General features: G+C 53.8%; 1 protein-coding gene across 2 annotated transcripts; it reads right to left on the bottom strand.

The window, feature by feature from the left end:
- Nucleotides 1–500: 500 nt before the first annotated feature.
- SH3GLB2 (SH3 domain containing GRB2 like, endophilin B2) lies at nt 501–16,447 on the bottom strand. 2 transcript variants are annotated; one of them, XM_063081778.1, is made up of 12 exons: nt 16,307–16,447; nt 11,401–11,542; nt 10,442–10,570; nt 7,068–7,201; nt 6,705–6,797; nt 4,421–4,483; nt 3,114–3,263; nt 2,715–2,738; nt 2,152–2,241; nt 1,733–1,833; nt 1,031–1,271; nt 501–709 (listed from the first exon to the last, which is right to left on the bottom strand). In XM_063081778.1, exons 1-12 carry the CDS (start codon nt 16,367–16,369, stop codon nt 602–604), a joined length of 1,338 nt encoding a protein of 445 aa, XP_062937848.1. In that variant the 5' UTR covers nt 16,370–16,447; the 3' UTR covers nt 501–601. The 2 variants fall into 2 exon arrangements, with proteins under 2 accessions (XP_062937848.1, XP_062937849.1); XM_063081779.1 differs by lacking the exon at nt 3,114–3,263.
- Nucleotides 16,448–20,038: the final 3,591 nt, after the last annotated feature.

The following is a 20,038-nucleotide window of genomic DNA, read 5'->3' as shown; positions in this document are numbered from 1 at the left end:
CAGGCAGAAGTAAAAATATCAGTTAAAAAGTGAATGTGGAGAGGTGAAGGCTGCAGCCACCATCCTTGGCTTGAGCTGTGAGGGGTGGGAGGGGAAAGGGTAGCACCGGGAAGATGCTCCTGCCAGGGTCTCCCCTCCTAGGAGGGCAGCACCCAGTGCCAGGGGCTGCCAGAGCCCTACCTGCCTCACCGTTTTCCCCTCTTCTGTTTTTGGCAATAGGCAGGTGCTCTCTTCTTGCCCAGGGCGTGCCCAGGGCTTCCTAGGCCAGTCTACAGCTGTCCCACGCTGGCCTGGGTGATGAGCATAGCTGCTGCAGCCAGGCCCTACCTCCTTAGCAGGAGCTGGCAAGGCTGGGGTGCTCAGGGGATGCAGGCGGGGTGGGGGCTCCAGAACCACAGGTCAGAAGCAGGGCTGCAGGAGAGGCAGGGACCATTCAGCCTCTTGGGCTCCCTTATGGCTGGATGACCAGGGCATGGACAGAATGGGGTCTCCCCACCCTGAGCAGCTGTGTCACCAACAGACAAGATAAGTGGCAGGGCTGCATCCACCCTCTCCTGCCCAGGCCAGAATGAGCAGGGGCCTGGCGGGGGAGAGGGGCTGCCTAGCTGAGCAGTTCCAAGTAGGTAACGGGGACCTTGCCCTTCTTGTTGCCTCTCTCGCCAATAAGCCAGTCAGGGTCCATGCCAGGGAGGCTATAGACAGTGATGAGCTGTAGAGAGAGGGCAGAGAGGGAAGGTCACGCCCTGGCCAAGGGCAGAACTGGCTCCTGGACTAAGTGAGAGACAGTTGCCATTTCCCTATGATCAGGGCATCTACATCTTTTAGGGGGTGGATGGTCATGGCAGATTGGGATTGCTTCCTCAGAGCTGAGTTGCCTTCCCTAACCCCTGTGGTCCCTGCTTGACCCCTGGGGCCTCTCAGAGACTCCAAGATAGTGACATGGGGTCTGCAAGCCCACTGCTCCCAGTCCCGGTTCTCTGGAGTCTCCTAATCTGGCCCTTTCCTACCCCTGTCAGAGCAGCAGACCCACCTCATCAGCCAGCAGGGCCAGCTCACTGCTGTCAGCCGCTTCATAGTCGTAGAGCACCCGGGCCTTGCGGGTCCCGCTGGCAGGGGGTGCCACCTCCTCCAGGCAGAGTGCAGCCTCCCCTGGAGGGGCCAGGCCGGCCACAGAGGGCACCACTGGCATAGTGGCTGCAGTGGTGGTGGGCGAGGTGCTGCTCAGGGGCGGGGAGGCAGGCTCTGAAGCTCCCACAAAGGTGCCTGGGAATCTGGAGAGGAGCAGGTGCATCTCAGTAGATGTAGGTACCATCCCACAGGAGTCCCACATGCCCCATAAGATATCCCAGAGGCAAGGGCCCCTCCCTAGTCCCCGGAGACCCCTCCACCCCTGCCCCCAGCTACTTACATGGCACCCTGGGAGCTGGCAGCACAAAGGAAAAAGCAAAGCAAGCTAAGAGTGAGATGGTTCTGCCCCCTGTCCCTGCCACCCCCCACCCCACCCCGCCATGTGTTCTTTAAAAACTGCTCTGAGAGTCCCAGGGGTCTCTATGGCAGTTGCCAAGGCCAGCCACCTCACCCTCACACACAAGTTGCCTGGACCAGAGTGGGGACTGGAATGGCAGAGCCTCCAGTCCACCTGTGTGTCATGGAGCCTCTGAGCTCCCAGGGGATGCTCCTGCCCGGAGAAGCTCAGGCTATTCAGTGGGTGTGGGAGGGAGGGGACCCACACCTGCCCAGTTGCTTCTGCAAGTCCAACATGTGGCGGTAACACTGTGCATAGTAGGTTGTCTGAGACTTGACGAACTCGTGGAGGCAGCGAAGGTGGTTCACCTGTGGGGAAATGGCCAGTGCTGACTTCTAACCTCCTGCCCCCAGGGGTGGGCAGTGTCTTAGGGGACAAAAAGTCCCATCCTCACCCCCATCCTCTGCCAGACCCTGGCCCAGCATTCCAGAGTGTTCTGCCCCAGCCACCTGGGGGAGGAAGGACATACCCTGCCTTGTAAGACTTTGTGAAGGCACCTGTGGTCGTGCTAAAACGCCAGCCTCAGACACACAGAGCCAGCACTGTCCTCTCACCTTCTGAGACTTGGGTTCATGCGATGCCTACTAGTGGATGAGTTCCAGTGGGGGCATGAAGGCAGGACTCACGTGAGTGCTACTTATTCCCTCCAGCAGCAGACGGGTCACTTCTGCCTGCCGGTCAAACTCTGTCTGGGCCACTCGGAGCTCCTGCTCAGCCTGGGCAGAGCAAGGGCACATGAGAGCCAGCATGGGGCTTCCCTCCCCTCTGCTTCCTCTGCGCCCCTGAGGCTCTTCCACGTGCAGATGTCACTTCCTCCTGGGGATGCACATAGATGTCTGCATCCACCCCTGACTTCACATCTGGAGCCCTAACCCCCTGAGAAGCTAGACCCTCATGCAGGACCCCTTGAGCAGTTGCAGTGATAGACCCCCCTTCCACCACCTATCGGGAAGATCCACCTAGCAATGCCTCCTGAGTGCCTACTGTATGCTATAAGGCACTGTGAAGTAAACATTTCTCCACAGGGGAAACTGAGGCCCAGAAAGGGAAAGTGGTAACACCCAATAGTGGCCCCAGTGGGTGTGGGACAGAGCCCAGAGCTAGAAAGAGATCAGACTCCACAGCAGCAGGTATGCCTGAACCCTGTTCCCACTCCCTCTTCCCCCAAGCCCTCCAGGCCCCAACTCACCTTGTCCACCTCATCATTCCAGAGCTTCGGAGACCACAACAGGTCCGGTCAGCAGGGGAGGGGAGGGGAGGACAGCTGGACCCCAGAGTCTGTGCCCTGTCCCAGCTCCCAGAGATCCCAACCTCTGCCCAACCCCGACCCCCACCCAACCAGGAGCTGAGGCTGGCATGAGGCCTGGTGGGAGAGCAGAGGAACAGACAGTCACAGTCTGTCTAACATGCCACATGCAGGGAGGGGACAGCCAGCCGGGGAGTCCTGCCTATGTCTCCTACAGTGGCAGCCCCCAGTCTCTGAGCAGGGTCTCAAGAGAAGCCGAGTGTCCCCCACCCCACCCTGATGCTTGGCTAAGGCTGGAGGGCTGGGAGGCAGGACCGTGTGACCCTGGGCCAGTCACTGAACCTTTCTGTCCTCCGGCAGAGAAAGGCAGCCTCGTGCCTGAGTCACACTGGGGTTCAGTGGCAAAAGAAAAAAACAGGGCAGTCTCCACCCTCCAGGATGTTTCTCCTTCCACTCGGCCCAAGGAGGAGGGTGGGAAGTGTCATCCAGAGTCTAAAGAAGAAAGAGCCCCCCTCCCCCGACCATGACTTAGGAGACCCGTTTCTCCTGCCCACTTCTGGAAATCTGACCTAAGATGACAACCTGAAGTAGGGAAACTGAGACCAAGCCAGCCCCTGTGGCCCTGGTGCTGCACAGGAAATCCACACGTAGGGAGTGGTCTCCACCTGTGCGGCCCCAGAAGGCCCAGCCATAGGGGCCTGTGAGAGGAAACTAGGGCTGGTGCCCAAGGGGTTACCCAGCCCCAAAACACCCACACGAGCACCGTGCGGCAGCATGCTTATGACGAGGTGAGGATGGCCAGAGGTCTGTGTGAGGATCTCCCCCACGGAGAGATGGAAGGAGAGAGAAAAGGGCAGAAAAGGCATAGCAGTGGTGGCAACAGGCATGAGGGAGAGGTGTGATTGGCCTAGTTCCCAAACTAAACAGTAAGCACCAACTATCTCAACAAAGCTGTGAAACAACAATAACAACAGACACGGAGACGTTCACAGCCCACCTCCTGCCCCCACCTCCCTCCATGGCCCCGTCCACATCCTCCTCAGGACAGGCCCTGCTCTCAGGGTGCTGGACCTGGGCACAGCTGCAGCATCCAGCTGCTGTCTCATGCCTCTCAGGACGTCTAACACACATGCTGTAAAGGCCACTGGCTAAACCAGTAACCATCCTTGACTCTGGTCTTTAGGAGCCTCTGAACTTAGGGAAGGTGAGGCCCAGGCCTCTCTTCTCTGTACTCTCAAGGCCTGGCAAGGGCCTGGCATTCCGAGGTGGTGAGGGGTGAGGAGCAGTGCCTCCTCGTGGTGGTGAGGGGGCAGACTCTTAGGGGCCCTTGAGATGGGATGGACACAGTCCTGAGTTCACCAGCTGCTCAGTGCAGCTGGCCAAGCTGCCACCTTCAGCATCTTGCAGGTAGGAGCAAGTCCAACAACATGGTCCTGGGGCATGGGGCCAAGCCGGCAGATGGAGGTGGGGCTGCTGCTTCCCTGTCACTCTCTGCTGCCTCCCCAGCCTCTCAGGACTAGCTGATGTGCACAGTGCCCCCGCCTTACCCGCTGACTCCTGGTTCCTGAGCAGTCAGGGCCAATGGCGTGGGGGGATGACGGGGGAGAGTAGGCTGAGACTGAGGGTGGGGTGGGGGTGGGGGCGCTTACCGCAGAGGCGCTGGCTGAGAGAATGTAATTACGAGGTCTAGTCTCCTGAAAGTCAGGCACCGTCTGGCAGGGAACAGAGTTCATGGGGGGAGGGGGGTCACCCTGGGCCAGTGTTGAGGCCAGGAGACTGCCCCAGTGTCTCCCACAGGAGATACAAGGAGGCCCTGGCCTCAGGGACAGGAGGATATAGACAAATACAACACAGGCCCCTTCTCCCCACTTCAGCCACCTGGACATGAGGCGGGCTTAGTGACTCGGAGAGTTCAGACAAAGACCAGTGGGTGGACGCATTGGGGATCCCCTGAGAGCAGATGCAGCAAGGAGATGGCCTGTCACAGCCCCTGCGTCTGGGCGAGCTGCAGGCTGGGCCCAGCCCCTGCCCAGGGGCCACGACACCTCCTCCCTGGACCCAGTCACACTCAGATGCCCCAGTCAGACCCACAGTCCCCCACACAAAGCCTGCCCCCACCATAGTGTTCTCCATCCCAGAATCTCCGCACACCACATCTCTAGCTCCTGCATTGAGGGCCATGCCCCACCCCCACAAGGATAGACAGATGGATGCACGGATGGACAGAGTGACAGGCTTTCAACATTTGCAAAAAGCTGACTCACAGGCTCCAATGCCTGGCATCCCCCCAAGACCAGATGCTTCGCATGGTAGAGGCTCTGGTGGGGAGACCAGCTGCTTGCAAAATGCCCAGGGATATGCCCTGGGCCGGCGTGGCACTGTGGCCCTGGGCAAGATGGGCAAACCAGAAGCAGCACAGCACATGGGACAGGTATACTCACATCTCCCTCACACTGAGCCAAGTTACCCAAAGCAGAACAGAAAGGAACAAAAACAAAGAGTTAGTGAGTCCACAGCACAGGCGGGAGCAGGCCCCCAGGCCCCGGCAGGAGAGGATGCTAGGCGGATGGGCGGATGGACACACACAGCCCACCCTCTGGAAGGTGTCTTGATGCGTGCGTGTGCATGCACGCACGTGTGTGTGTGTGCATGTAGAGGGGCAGAGCTGCTGGGCTGGAGTCCTCTGGGATGCTGTTTCTGGGGCTGCCCAGGTCCTAGCTCTGGAGAGGGTGCCTGGCCTAACCCCAAGGCGTGACCGTGTCTGGGCCCACCAGGTGAAGAAGAGTTGTGCCACTGCAGTGACTGAGGAAAGGCTCCCCTGGCCTGGCTGTTGGATGAAGAGTTTGTCTTGGCTGAGTTACTCCAGAGAGGTTGTCCTGCCCTGAGTGACAGGGGAGACTCTCCTGTTCAGGTGACTTAGAAGAGGTCATCCTGATAGCCACAGGTCACCCTAGCCAACCCCAACAAGACTGCAGTAGCTGAGCTCCTACCTCCAATCTGGACCCCACACACCTGGCTGAGCTGAGACCCTGCCCACGGCTCTCGCTGGGGCAGTGTGGGCCACACTGTGGGAGGGGAACACAGGAAGGTTGGGGGTCAAGGCTGTCATGGGCAGCTGTGAGCCCAGGCTGGACTGGGCCTTCCTTGTCCGGGAGCCTGGGCAGGCACAGGTGGTGGGTTCCCTAGTATGCTCTGGGCCCAAGAGTTCCCTCCTTATAGTATGAAGTGGGCTTTAGGCCCCTGAGTCCCCAAGCAGCCTGGCATGCCAGGAGAGTGCCCCCCAACCTGGCCCAGATTTCCCAATCCTGGCCTAGCCCTGCTGTGTCCCATTGGCTTGGCCAGGCTGAACAGGCCTCGGTAAGCTGTGAGTGAAGCGGGAGCCAGGTAGGCCCAGGCCCTATCCAAACTCCTGGGCTGTGTGATAGGGCCCCTCAGACCTGCACCTGAGCAGGTGGGCAGTCCAGCTCCAGGGTTGTCCACATCACTGTGGGGGAGTCTGAGCACAGGGTGCCCTGCACCCAGAGTTTAAACAGCAGGCAGGGTAGTTAGTAAGAGGGAGCCATTCCCCAGGCAGAGCTGGGGACAGAGAGCCGAGCACATCTAGGGAGGGCAGGGCAGGACATGCAAGAGGATTCAACTGGCTGTCTGGGGAGGCTGTGGGGTGCCCTGCGCCCAGTTGGGGGCACTGCTGGTCTGTCCACCTCATAAATGTCTGCTCTGGGGTCCAGAGCTCTGGGGCCACCAGGGTTCCCTTGGGGGTGTGGAAAGAGAGGCGTGACCTAAAGTGGCCTGCCCAGCCCGGCACCCCCCAGCCAGGCCTCTTCAGCCAGGGAAAGGGGAGAGAAGTCATGCCAAAACCAGGTCCCTTCACTCCCCCTGTCCCTTGGCTCTAACCAGAGCCTGTGGGACTGGGAGGCCAGAGTAGACACCTACCGTGGCTTTGGCTTCTGCAGCCTTGGCCTTCTTCAGCCGTGCTTTGCAAGCATCCAGGTCCAGACGCCGGTTTTGGAGGAGCCGCCTCTCCTTCTGTGGGGTAGAGAATGGGGAACAGTGAGACGCTGGGCAACCCTAGGAGACCCTTGGCTGTGGCAAGACCGCATGGGGCTATCTGGTCAAGATAGGGAAACTGAGATCCAGAGGTGAGAAGTCACTCCAGGTCACTCAGTCCACAGAAGCCACCTCTGGGGAGGCCCCAGGGGTTCTGGGTCCCAGAGGGGAAGGACAGCCTGAGTTCAGAGGCTCTGAGAAAGGGGCTGCCATGGTTACCAGGAAGCAGAGTGGCCCCAGATCTCTCACCGAAATCGTCTTCCAGTCCCCTTCCAGGAAGTTTCGCAGGGGTGTGAGGAAGTTGATAGAGGCCGTGTGGATAAAATCCCTCTCTGCAGCTCCCAGGTGTTTTTCAGCTTCTGCGACCTTGATCAGTGTCTTCCCTGAAAAAACAGAGTTGAAGGGTGAGGAAGAGGGTCAGGTTGAGATGCTCTGACCCCCAGGCAGTAGCAGGGAACTCAGGAAGACATCTGCTGAAGAGGCAAGAGCAGAGCTATTCAGTGCAGAATGGGCTGCCAGGTAAAAAGTGGAAGCAACATACACAGCCATCAACTGGGCACAAATAAATAGTGGGATAACCAAAATATGAAACTCTACGTAGCCATTAAAAAGACTAGAGGAGTGGGACGTTCAGAATGACAGAGAAATGAGCTCGATAAATCCTCTCCCCCAAAAGTAATAATAAAACTGGACCCAGTTGTCAAAAACATCCATTTCCAGATTCTGGAAATTGACCAAAGTCAAAAAACTAATTGAGAACCATTTATTCAAGAAAAACTACTAGCTCTTGGTAAGAACAATGGGAGTGGGGATTTAGCCTGGGGATGCTCCCATCTCCTCAAGTGCTGTGATAAGAGGCCAGCAGCTCTGCTGCTGGAGGGGGCTGACTTGATTAGGAGCTGAAGCACAGAAAAACCCATGGGATGCTGTTGAAAATAGCAGTCTCGGCTGGCCTGCGAGCTCAGTTGGTTAAAGCTCAGCTTTACAACACCAAGGTCACAGGTTTGGTTACCTCTACTGGCCAGCTGCCAAAAAAAATAAAACCCTAAAAACATCAATCTCAATGGTAAATAATCAGGAAAGGGCAACACTGCAGCTAATTGGAGTTGGAATAATGGTTGGAACAAGCAACACATCTGCCAGAAATTTAACAGGAGATCTGGGAAACAGTCATATAATGGGCCTTGATAAACTTTCAGAAACCTCTGGTGGTCTGGAAGGATGCGCATGCATGCAGGATTCTCAGGGGAGACTGGAGAGAACGTCAGCTATCTACTCATGCTTGGCTGAAAGAAGACCTTGCACACTCACAAAGTAAAAGCTGGAGCAAACTTATAAACTGCTTGAACTTAGAATGTGTTCCCAGGGCCGAGCCCGTGGCGCACTTTGGTAGAGTGCTGCGCTGGGAGCGCGGCGACTCTCCCGCCGCGGGTTCGGATCCCATATAGGAATGACCAGTGCGCTCACTGGCTGAGTGCTGGTCACGAAAAAGACAAAAAAAAAAAAAAAAAAAAAAAAAAAAAAAAAAGAATGTGTTCCCAAACTCAATCACAAATTTATTGGTAAAGCCTAATGGCTCGTGATGTTTGAGCACAACCTCCAACCAATCACTTTCTGACCATTAACATAGGCCAACCCAGGAGCAATCCCTAGAAAGCTAAGCTTAAAAATAAGAATAATTTTTTTAAAAGGGGGAGGGTGGTAGAAACATCAGTAGTTGGGAACACAGACTGTAAATAATTAGCTCAGGAAAGTCTCTAAAATAAACAACCAGCAATAATAACTCCTTGGGGATCAGAATCCAGAGCTGCTATAATATATTATCTAAAATGTCCAAATTTCAACAAAAAATTTTGAGACATACCAAGAAACAGGAAAGTGTGGTCTACACAGAAAAAAAAGGCATCAATAGACACCATCTCCAAGTAGTCACAAATGTCAGACTTAGCAGACAGACTTCTAAGAATCTATTACAAGAATGTTCAAACAATTAATAGAAACAATACTGAAAGAATCAGAGGAAAGTATGATCATAATGACTCATTAAATAAGAGTGTCAGTAAAGAGATAGAAATTATAAAAAGAACCAAATGAAAATGCTGGATTAAAAGTACAATAACAGAAGGGCTGGCCCGTGGCTCACTCGGGAGAGTGCGGTGCTGATAACACCAAGGCCACGGGTTCGGATCCTATATAGGGATGGCTGGTTGGCTCACTGGCTGAGCGTGGTGCTGACAAACAGCACATCAAGGGTTAAGATCTCCTTACCAATCATCTTTAAAACAACAACAACAACAACAAAATAACAGAAATAAAATATTCACTAGAACAGCTCAATAGCAGATTTGAACTGCCAAAAGGAAAAGTCAATAACTTTGAAGATAGATCAATAGAGATTATACAATGTGAAAAACAGAAAAAAACTGAAAAACAATCTGAAGAACAGAAAAGAAAAATATGATAAAAGAAAAATGAACAGAGCTTAGCCTCAGAGACATATGGGACACCATCAAGTAAAACAATAACTGAGGAACAGGAGACCCAGTAGAGGAGGAGAGAAAGGGGCAAAAAATATTGAAAAAATGATAGGCTGAAAACAATCTGAATTTGAAGAAAAACATTAATCTACAAATCCAAGAAACTAAAAAAGTAAAATAAAATAAAAATAGAGAAAAAAACAGAAAGAGGGCTGGCTAGTTAGCTCAGTTGGTTAGAGGGCAGTCTTGTAACACCAAGGTCAAAGGTTTGGATCCCCAAACCAGACAGCCCTTCCCCACCCACCAAAAAAAGAGAAAGAAGGAAAAAATAAATAAATAAATAAACGAAACTCAATAGACTCCAAATAGATCTTACACAAAGAGATCCACAGCTAGGACATCACAGTCACAATGTTAAAAAAAGAAGGCAAGAAGTCTTCAAAGTAACACCAAGAGGGCCGGCCCGTGGCTCACTCAGGAAAGTGCGGTGCTGACCACACCAAGGCCACAGGTTCGGATCCCTATATAGGGATGGACGATTGGCTCACTTGGGAGAGCGTGGTGCTGACAACACCAAGTCAAGGGTTAAGATCCCCTTACCGGTCATTTAAAAAAAAAAAAAATTGTATTGTGGAGATGTTTGTACAACTCTGTAAATTTATAAAAATACACTTAAAACAATTGCATTTTACGGTATATAAATTATACTTCAAGAAAAAAAAAAAAGATGGAGGTGGCTCTGTAAGTGCTACAGTGAACAGACAGCTGTAAAATGATGCCGGATTAAAAAGTCAGGTTGCAGAATAGTATACACAATGTGATCCCATAAAAAAATACACACAGGGCTGGCCTGACAGCTCAGCTGGTTAGAGCGAGATGTTATAACACCAAGGTCAAGGGTTCGGATCCCCCTACTGGCCAGCTGCCAGGAAAAACAAAAAAAACCCACAAATCTTAAGAAAGGATTCCATTTTTTACTCTATTTTTTCGCATGGTTGAGGTTTTTCCATTTAGAATGAATTCAGGTACTATATTATTTGTATAATTAAAAAACAACAAAGGAAGGAAGGAGGAAAGGGAGAGAGGGAGGAAAAGTCAAAGAGCGAGAGACCCTGACCCCACTCCCTGGCTGCGAGGCCTGCTCACCATAGGGCGTGGTGGGCCCCAGCTCGCTGGCTGCCTCTGCCATGTACTGAGCCAACAGCTCCCCGTTGGTGACCCGTGAGGGGACCTTCCTGTCCAGCTTCTCATACAGGAACTCCTCCACTCGGGCACCTGTGAGGAGACAGCAGCCAAAGCCACGGGGCTCTTCAGTCCAAGCCCAAAGATGAAAGCCATGGTGACAGAAACAGACTCAGACCAGGCTCTGCCTCAGGAGCAACTAGCCTGGTGACTTCCAGAATAATCTCTTGCTTATGCCCACCTCAACCCTGTAAGACTGGTACTACTATTAACCCCTCACTGTACAAAGAAGGACGCCAACACTCAGAGATGTGAAGTGTCTGCCTGAGGTCACACAGCTGGGGTGACGGGGCCCAAGTCAAAGTCCGTCTACTTCTCCCTTATTAATACGATTTACAGAACATATTACATTTTGAACAATTCCCTGACCCTGGCCTCAAAAGCTCTCCCGACACTTGATGAGCTACACAGCAGATTTACAGGCAGACAAGCAATGTGACTCCAGGCCACCCTTCCTTTCTGGTAGGTTCTCCTGCAGTTGGTTCTGCTGGCTCCTGGCTCGTGGCATGACTTTGGGCAAGCCCTTTTCCATCTCTAGGCCTCGCTGACCTCTTGAAAATGACTGGGTTTGTGTTTTGCCAGCCTCTGCTCCCCAGCATGTTTCCAGACGTTTCTTCAACTTCTATTGCAAAACTTAGCATTTCTGCTGCCCCAGAGATCACCCTGGAGCCAAACACCAAGTCTCCTGTTTTCTTTTAAGTGGGCACCCCTCCACCAGCCTTGAGCCTCAAGAGTCTAACAGAAATCCCACCTGCCACCCAGTCCCACCTACATGGCCCAGTCTCACCAGCGCAGCCTCAGCAGGGCTGGGCCTCCTGCCAGTGCTCCGGCCCGTGCCCCAGGCTGGCCCCATGTCCACTCACTGGGGTTGGGCTGCAGCAGCACCTCCGTCTGCCTCAGGATCTTCTCAGTCCAGTTCTTGGTGCTGTCCGCCCGGACCAGAAGGTTTTCAAAGTGAGCATCAAGTTCAGTCTTCTCTGCCTGGCCAAACTTCTCCTCTGTGAACTGTGAGGGAGGGCCGAGGGGTGGGGAGGGCTCAGAAGCAGGTGGGGGGCAGGGGAAAGGAAGGACTGCCCCTGACCACACCCACCCCCCTCCCTAGCTGGAGTTAGGCCCCAGGGTCAAGGAACTGGCTCTGCAGGCTATGCTCTGTGACCTTACAGGGTTGCAAAGTTACATTCCCACTCTGGGCCTCAGTTTGCCTCTTTGTGAAACCAGGTGGTTGGACCAGGGTCTGGGCAACATGTATTCTTCTGCAAATCCAATGAAAGCTGTAGGCTGTCTCCCCTCAAAAACACATTCGTGCACAATCTGGCACACAATTTAGAGGGGCAAGAAACCCTTGGGAAGCCACCCTAGAGTCCTTTGTGCCTGACTCCGAAGGACAGGACTTGGTAGAACATGCTCAGGGAACAAAGAGGGCACAGAGCAGGGTCTGTGGTTATCAGGGAGCTCCATGGGCAGCTGGGAAGGGGGTGCCAGGGTAGGGAGTGGGAAGAACTCAGGTTCTGGAATCAGAGGGATCTGATCCAATCTTAGTCCTGCTTCTGTTGAGCTGTGCGACCTTGGGCAAGGGGCTTTGCCTCTCTGAGCATCAGTTTCCTGTTAGGTTCAGCGAGACGGAGAAGAGAGAGAGACCCAGGCCAGGCGTCATTTCAGCCAAAAGCTTTATTCCACTAACGTCGAGGGGAAACTGAGCTAGATCAGTTCCCCCGAACCCAGGAAAGCAGGAGGTATATAAGACTTTCAGAGAGGGTTCTGACAGAGTAATGGGCAATTTTGAAATCAGTGGCTTGCAAGGTGACACAGTCCTTGTGGTCAGTTAGGGCACAGGCTCTTGATTAGCCACTTTCTCAGTACCAAGCATTCCAGCCCCAAGCCTGCTAGACGCAGCCCACAAGACGTTCCTAAGAGGAATCTGTTCCTTACGTTCCTTAGAGCATAAAAGGGAAAGGGAAGGGGGAGAAAGGGGAAAGTTGCTTAACCTGGCTGTGCTGATGTTAAACTAGCCATGAGGCCTAATACTTCCTAAGCTGAAAAATGGGGACAATAACAGCACCTTCCTCATAGGTGGTGAGAATGAAACAGGAAAGATGTGGGTTAGACACAAAGGCCAGGATCTGGCACAGAATTGCTGTTCCATGTAAGCTGGTCCCACTACTGCTAAGAGCTGATGGATGGAGGGACATCTGGGAAGGAAGGAGAATGTGTGCAGAGGGAGGACAGCCAAATGGCTGGTTTCTGGTCACCTGGTGTGGTGGACGGGGAACACCACCAGCCTATCAGAGGCAGCTGCTGGGCACATCCAGGGCCCAGGATGTCACATGGGTCCCCAATCAGAGCTGGTGGGGGCCACAAAGGTCACCTAGGAACAACCAGAAACTGGCCCAAGCTCTGGCCCCTCTGATCTAGAAGGACCCCTGAACAAATGTCCCCATTTTCCAAACAGGGACATCAAGGCCTTTTCTAGCCAGGGAAAAGGGCTTGCCCAAGGTAACAGCCACACAGCAAAAGAGTGAAGACCTGCAGGAGTAAGAGAGGGAGTAACCACAGATACCAATGACCAACCCTGTGCTAAGGGCTTTATACCCACAACCTCACAGCCCTCCAATGCAGCTATGGTCAAGTTTCCCATTTTATAGATGCTGCCGCTGAGGCTGAGCGAAGGGCAGGACTGTGCTGGAGTTGGGGTCAGCACGGTCTGGCTGACTAGAGGCCCTTCCCAGAGCTACTGGGCGGTGATGAATCATCCAGAGGCTGCACAGGGAGCTGGGGAGCTGGAAGCAGCCACTAGCCACAAAAGCTGCTCAGCAGACATCAATTATGTAGCAGGGCTTGGATTTCTCTCCGAGGCTTGGCAGGGCTGGGCGGGCCAGGGTGATAGCCTCCAGCTCCCCACCTGGGGCCAGCTGCTTCTGGCCTCCTCCTGCCTCCCCCACCCTGCCAGGCTCTGCCTCCTCTTCCTCCCCACATCCCCCAAACTTAGGCCTCCTAAAGTGGTCTCTGGTTTGTCTCTCCCCCTGCACCATGCCCGCTGTGGATCTATCACTCACTGGGAGCCAGGCCCTGAACAGGCTTTGCCTCACCTGGCCTCACCCCACAGGCCCTTTGAAGGGGGTCATGTTAGTCCCATTTTCCAGATGAGGAAACCAAGGCTCCAAAGGGCAAAGTCACCTCTCTGGGCTTCTGTTACACCCCTGGAAAATGTGAATAACAGGACCTATCTCACAGAATATTTAGCCTGCACAAAATATGGGTTTGATAAACATTAGCTGGTATCATCATCTCATCATCATCATCAATAAAAGGCCTCCCTCGTGTCCCAACTTGGCTCTCAGGAGCTACCCTGACGGTACAGAGGCATTGCCCTAAGTGTGCGCCTCAGCACCTCACCTCCTTACCAAAGTTAACAGCAGCACTTCCCACTCAGCTACCCAGCCCTAACACTTCACATCCTCGCAGGTTCCAGCTCTCGGGCATCCATTCCGTGTCCACTGCTGCCTGTCTGCCTCGGATGATGACCAGGCCTCCGCCTCTCTAGGTTTTGTTGTTATTACTTCTACCACTACCGTTACTACTACTGCTAGTATTAGTACTATCACTTCTGCTGCCCACTCCCACCCCTGCTGGCATCTTCTCCAAATATGCTTTAGTTCTCCTGCCTTGGTGCCCTTATCTGGGCTGCTCCTGCCACCTGGAATGCCCTCCCTGGACCAACTTCACAAACCCCTCTTTCCTGGCACAGGTCAGAGGCCCTCCATCCAGAATCACCCATGCAAAAGAGATCCTGCCCTCTGGATTTTCTTCTCAGGGCCACCAAGGCCTTGTTCCCTGCCAGATGGGGGCAGGGTGAGGCTCTTAAAGTTGTCCCTGGTACATGCAGGGGCTGGGAGCTTGCCCAGTATGTCCTGGTGCCTGGCAAGCCACCACCTACACAGAGGAGCTGCCCACACATTGATAACGAAGGACCTCCTCCCATTCCTTTTGGCTGACTTCCATGCCAGGGCAGCCCGGCCTCAGGCAGGTCCTCTCTGTGTCCTCTCCTTCCAGGTCACATTTCAGACCCTTCTCTCCTCTGGCCTGCCACCCTGTTCCATTCCTGCCAAGGCGAAGGGTTTCAGTGCTTGAGTTGGAGGCTACTCTTTGCAAGATGGCAGCAGCAGGGGGTGGGCGTGCAGAGCAGAGAAAGCCTCTATTTATAAAGCTCCCAGCTCCCTCCTCCATCCTGGAGGCTGGAGCCTGGGTGTTGGCTCCCACTGCCTGACCGTGTGGGCTTGGCCCCACCATGTGGAGTAAGGCTACAGAGCCCAAGCCTCTCCATGCCTAGCCTAGGTCGGATGGCCGGCCCAGCAGTGGCAGGAAACTGGCAGATCAGGTTCTTCCAGATGCAGGAGATAGCATGGTTGCCATACCAACACTGGGGACAGTTCTCCACCTCCCAGGTGGACTGGTGCTATATAGAAAGGGCTCTAAGTTGCCCACCAGGCTTGGAACACTGTACAGGGAATTCTCACTGGGACACTAATCCTCAAGAAGACACTGCACTTTCTAGTAAACATGGCCACATGGGTTTCCAAGAGACTGGCTGGGGCTGGGCTCCTGGGAGTGGGGGTGGGGGCAGGGAGGAGTGGGGGTGGAGAGTAGACGTACTCAGCAGGGCCAACAACAACGACAAGGACAACACAACAGGACCTGTTCCCAGAGCACTGTGATGGGCCAGCCCCTGGTCTGCGGAATCTTGCAGAATCCCATAATCACCCTTGGAGGCAGACAGGGTGTTACACCCGATTTACAGAAGGGGAGATTGAGGCTCAGAGAGAAGTGACTTGCCCAAGGTCACAAACTGCATCGTTGCAATATTAACCACATCAACACCAATAATGAACTTGTTTTTAGTGAGCGTGCACATGAAGAGTCCCACAGAATCCTCACATCCATCTGGGAGGGAGGCATACTAATCTCATTTTTCAGATTGAGAAAGTGAGGTCCTGTGAAGTGAAGCCCCTTCCCCCAAGGTCACAGGAGGGCACATTTGTGCCCCTGACTCTAGGTCTGCAACATGACATTAAACTGCCTCAGTTTCTTTTCCTGCCCCCAAATGGATAGGGCTTGTTCCAGTCTCAGTATCAGTAGCCCGGACAGCTTCCCAAGGAGGGTGCCCAGTCAGACCCCAGCCCTTCCCCCCATTCCCCAGGCCTAGGGAATAAGAGGAAACATGCCTTCTTGGAGCAGAAAGGAAATAACTCCTGGCATTCGGTTTGACTATCCAAGCGTGTAAAAGGGACCTGGGGAGTCATAGCAGCACCAGCCCATTGCACAGGGACGGAGACTGAGGCTCGGATAAGGGGTTGCGGCGGGTGCACGAGTCCTGCCACAGGCCTGGGACCCATGCCTCCAAACGCCCGTCGGGAGCCAGAATCACTGCTGGACAAGGACAGGGAGGTGGGAGCCACCCTCTGCGCCCTCCCCTCCTCAGCTGGGCAGACGCCAGGGCGGCGGGGTAACTGTCGCCAGTCGGAATGGCGAGCACTAATACCTCCCCGCAGGCAACCGGGCAAGGCCCGGCTCGGCCCCGGCCCGCCCAGGGCTCCTTCTCTCTCCTGGTCAGCACAGAAGGAGCAGGAGCTCAGGGGGCTTGGGGTGCCCCCGCAGCAGGGACGGCGGCGGCAGCATGGCAGGGACTTCCCTGCGTCCCCAGGCTCTGCCGCAGGGTGCTCCCCGCCGCCCCACATCCGGGCCCCGGACGCACGGCGCGGCGCCAGGCCTCACCTGCACTGCCCGGGTGAAGAAGATGCCCGCGTCCGACGCCAGCTTCTTCATGTTGAAGTCCATGACGCGCCCGCACGGCCGCTGCGCCCGGCCCGACCGCAGCCGGCAGCCTCCGGCGCCGCCGCAGCCGCCCGTACCCCGCCCACCTGCCGCCGGGCGCGGGCCCTCAGCCCGGCAGCCCGCAGCTGTGCAGCCCGCCCCAGCGCGCGGGGCGGGGCAAAGCGGGGCGGAGCCACGGGGGCGGGGCGGGAAGGGGCGGGGCGGAGCCCGTGGGGCGGGGCTAACCGGCCAGCCCTACTGAAATGATTCAAACTGAGAACACATGTGCCCTTAGATTATTGCAGGAACACAGCATCATTATATATTATTTGTCATTTTACTAATGCTTTCTTAAATGTTCATTTTTTCACGGCTGGTTGGTCTGGGGAACTGAACCCATGACCTTCGTGCTAAAAGGCTGTGTTCTAACTAACTGAGCTAACCAGCCAGCCTTAAATTTTTATTTTTATTTTTTACATTATTTTATACATTTTTCTTTCATGTCCATTTCCTAACACATAAATTTTTATTTTTAATTGACACATAAGAATTGTATATATTTATGGGGTAGAGGTGCTGATAATAGTTTACATTATGGAATATTCAGTCAAGCTGACTTATGGATCACCTCACCTGCTTATCTTTTTTGTGGTGAGAACATTTCAAATCTACCCTTTTAGCAATCTTTAAATGTACGATGCACTGTTATTAACTATAGTCACCCTGCTGCGCAGTAGGTCTTAAACTGGCCTCTCTTGCTCGCTCCCCCGTGTCTCCCCCGCTCCCTGTGCTCCTCCCCATCTCTCTAGATTTTGTGCCTCTTCAGCTCCCTCTCCCTTTGTCTATTCGCACCTCTTCCTCCTCGGGTAGGCTCTGTGTCTCCCTATTTCTCTGCCTCCCCCGGCCCCCGCTCCTCTTCGGCCCCTGACTTTGGTGACACAAGGAACAACTGAACCAGGGAAGGCTGGCTGTGGTTTCCCAAAGTTGGAGGGCTTGCAGAGTGGTCATGGAAAGGAAGGGGGTCCTGGGGCTGGGGTCTGGAACTGCCTATGTGAGGAGAGGAGGAACCCCTTTGGCTGGAAGGTCAAAGGTCAGGTCTCCACCAAGGTGAAGAGAATGGGCTGCCCTCAGGGCACAGACCTGTGCTGGCCCTGAACTTACCTCCTCACAGGCTTGGGGGTAACCTGCAGATGCGCCTGCCTGGCATTGCCTTCCCTTGGGGCTTGGGAGGGGGCTTTTTTACTGGTCTTCACCTCTCCTTGCTCTCTACCTCTAGGCTTCATCTTTTTTTTTTTTTTTTTTTGGTCACTGGCTAGTACAGGGATCAGAACCCTTGACCTTTATGTTATAACACAGCGCTCTAACCAATTGAGTGGAACCGGCCAGGCCTAGGCTTCCATGTTTTAACTCAGTGGAGAGATCTGTCCCTGAACTGGTACTCTTTCCTCTTTGGCTTTGTTCACCTCCCTATGTTCACCCCAGTTCCCCATCACCTATTGCTTATCCCAGCCTGTCTGTGCACGGGTGAGCCTCAAGTCACCTGTAGACTGGTTCAAAATCCAGAGCCTGGTACTTCTCCCAGCTTTGGTTCTCTCAGTGTGGGTTGGGCCAGGGCAAATTGAGTTTTGAAAAACTCCCAGGTGATTTTATGTTAGAACCACCGACCAGTTCAGAAACACTGGTGATTTACTATGTATATGGAGGCTTTGACTTTCTTGTCACTCACACACCTGCAAACCACCAACTTTGTTCTTTGTGTTTCTGGTTCTATATATTCACTATGTGTTTCTATTTGTCTGTATTGATTACTGGCTTATTTACCAATATCTGTCTGTAGCTGACCATATCATTCATTTAGCCAACATCCAGCCATGTATCAATATACTTATATGTTAATTAATTCATTCATTCAGTAACTCACATTGAGCACCTCTTATGTGCCAGGCACTGTTCTAGGCACCAGGGATGCAGCAGTGAACAAAACAAGCTCTTCCCCTCATGGGAAGACAAATATGTAACGTGTCAGGAGATGAGTCCCAGGAAGGAAAACAGAACAGGGTAAAGGGGAGAGAGCAGAACAGTAGGTGCTAGTTATTGCTGATCTTCCAACTGTACCAGTGTATACATTCATCTATTTTTCTACCTTTCCACTTGGCAATTGCAACTTTTCTAAGCAACGGCCAAAATGTCCTGAGCTCATGCCAGGCCCAGCACTGAGCACTTCTAAGTGGACAATCACCTAAGATCCCCTTAACAGTTCAGAAACCATCATCATCCTGATTTTAGAGTGAGGAAGCAGAGGTTCTGAAAAGTTAAGTGACTTGCCCCAGGCCACATGGGAGAAAGTGTGGATCTGACTCAGGACCCGGACAGTCCTGCTATGGAGACTCCTCTCCTCCACATCTGGCTCTGATGCCTCCACTTCTAGCTTCCTCTTCCTTGGCCTCTTCGGCTGCCACTCTCCCCTCTCTCTTAGATTCCTGCCACCCTGAGTCAAAGATGCCAGCTTCCCTCTGGGGTCACAGCCCATACTGTTCCTGGAATACTCCTTCCTCTCTTCTCTGCCCAGCTAATTTCTGCTCATCCTTAAGGTATCTGCTTGGAAGTCCCTTTCTTTCTGGAGCCTGTTACCTCCCCATGCAAGCCCAGGTGTCTCCTCAATATCCCACATTTCCAGGGTTTCCCCAATTAGAGTAACTAGCACATAAGACTGCAATTAAGTATCTGTCCCCCACCCCCACGACAGACATGAGCTCCTTAGGGGCATCACTTATGCAACGGTACTCCAAAAAGGTCATGGAAAGATACGTATTATCTTTCAATCCTATTTTTCCACGAACTTATTCGAGTACCCTCGTACTGTCTCTTGGCCACCACTATACTCTTATGTCCCGCCGAAGTCTGTCACACAGAACATATTAGTTGTTGAATGAATTAAGGAATGCGACTTTACTGATAAATACAATTTAAAAGCTGGGTTATGCCCAGCGCTTCGAAGTCATGAAAGGGCTGCCACACCGTTTGCTTTCGATCCCCACCAAAGCCCTGCGACTCGGGCAAGGAGAGAATACCATCCCCATTTCACAGCGAGATAAACCCCAGAGAGCTGAAGCGGTAGAGCTCGACTCCAGCTCAGGTCTGCTGATTCCAGTCCTAGTATTTAGTGTAAGGCACAGTTGGGTGACCAGACTGAATCTCCCTGACTACAGTGCTCAGAGGGATAACTCTGGAAGGGGAGATGTGGCGCTTTTGCAAACAACTGCAGAGCACGTTGGAGAGTGGCATTAAGAGGCTGCTGTCGGAAGTCAGAGGCGGGGGCATTTGAAAATGGGCGCTTGAAGAGCGGAAGGGATTTGTCTGTGTAGGGAACGGCGGGGGAAGAGGAGCCAAATAGGAGGGACTAGACCGCTCCGCATTCCAAGCCTGACTGCTCCGTCTCAGCCCCTTTAAGAGTGGCTCCGCTCCACTCGCCACACGTGTCAATCTAATCCCAATGGCCAATCATAGGAGAGGAAAGAGCACTTCCGCGCTTCAACCGCACTAGGGGGTGGGTCAGAGAACGGGAGAGGCGGGACCAACCTGGTCACGTGACATGTCCCATTGGCCCGGGGCCGTAGAGGCGCGGAGCGGATCGGCGACGCTCATTGGTCAGAGAAAGGTTAAGCCCGGCGCGAGGCCACGCCCTCAGGCTGC

The sequence above is a fragment of the Cynocephalus volans genome, chromosome 17 (genome assembly GCF_027409185.1).
Source record: "Cynocephalus volans isolate mCynVol1 chromosome 17, mCynVol1.pri, whole genome shotgun sequence".
Lineage (NCBI taxonomy): Eukaryota > Metazoa > Chordata > Mammalia > Dermoptera > Cynocephalidae > Cynocephalus > Cynocephalus volans.
Note: the sequence above shows the minus strand (reverse complement) of the source record. Positions and strands in the feature narration are given on the sequence as shown.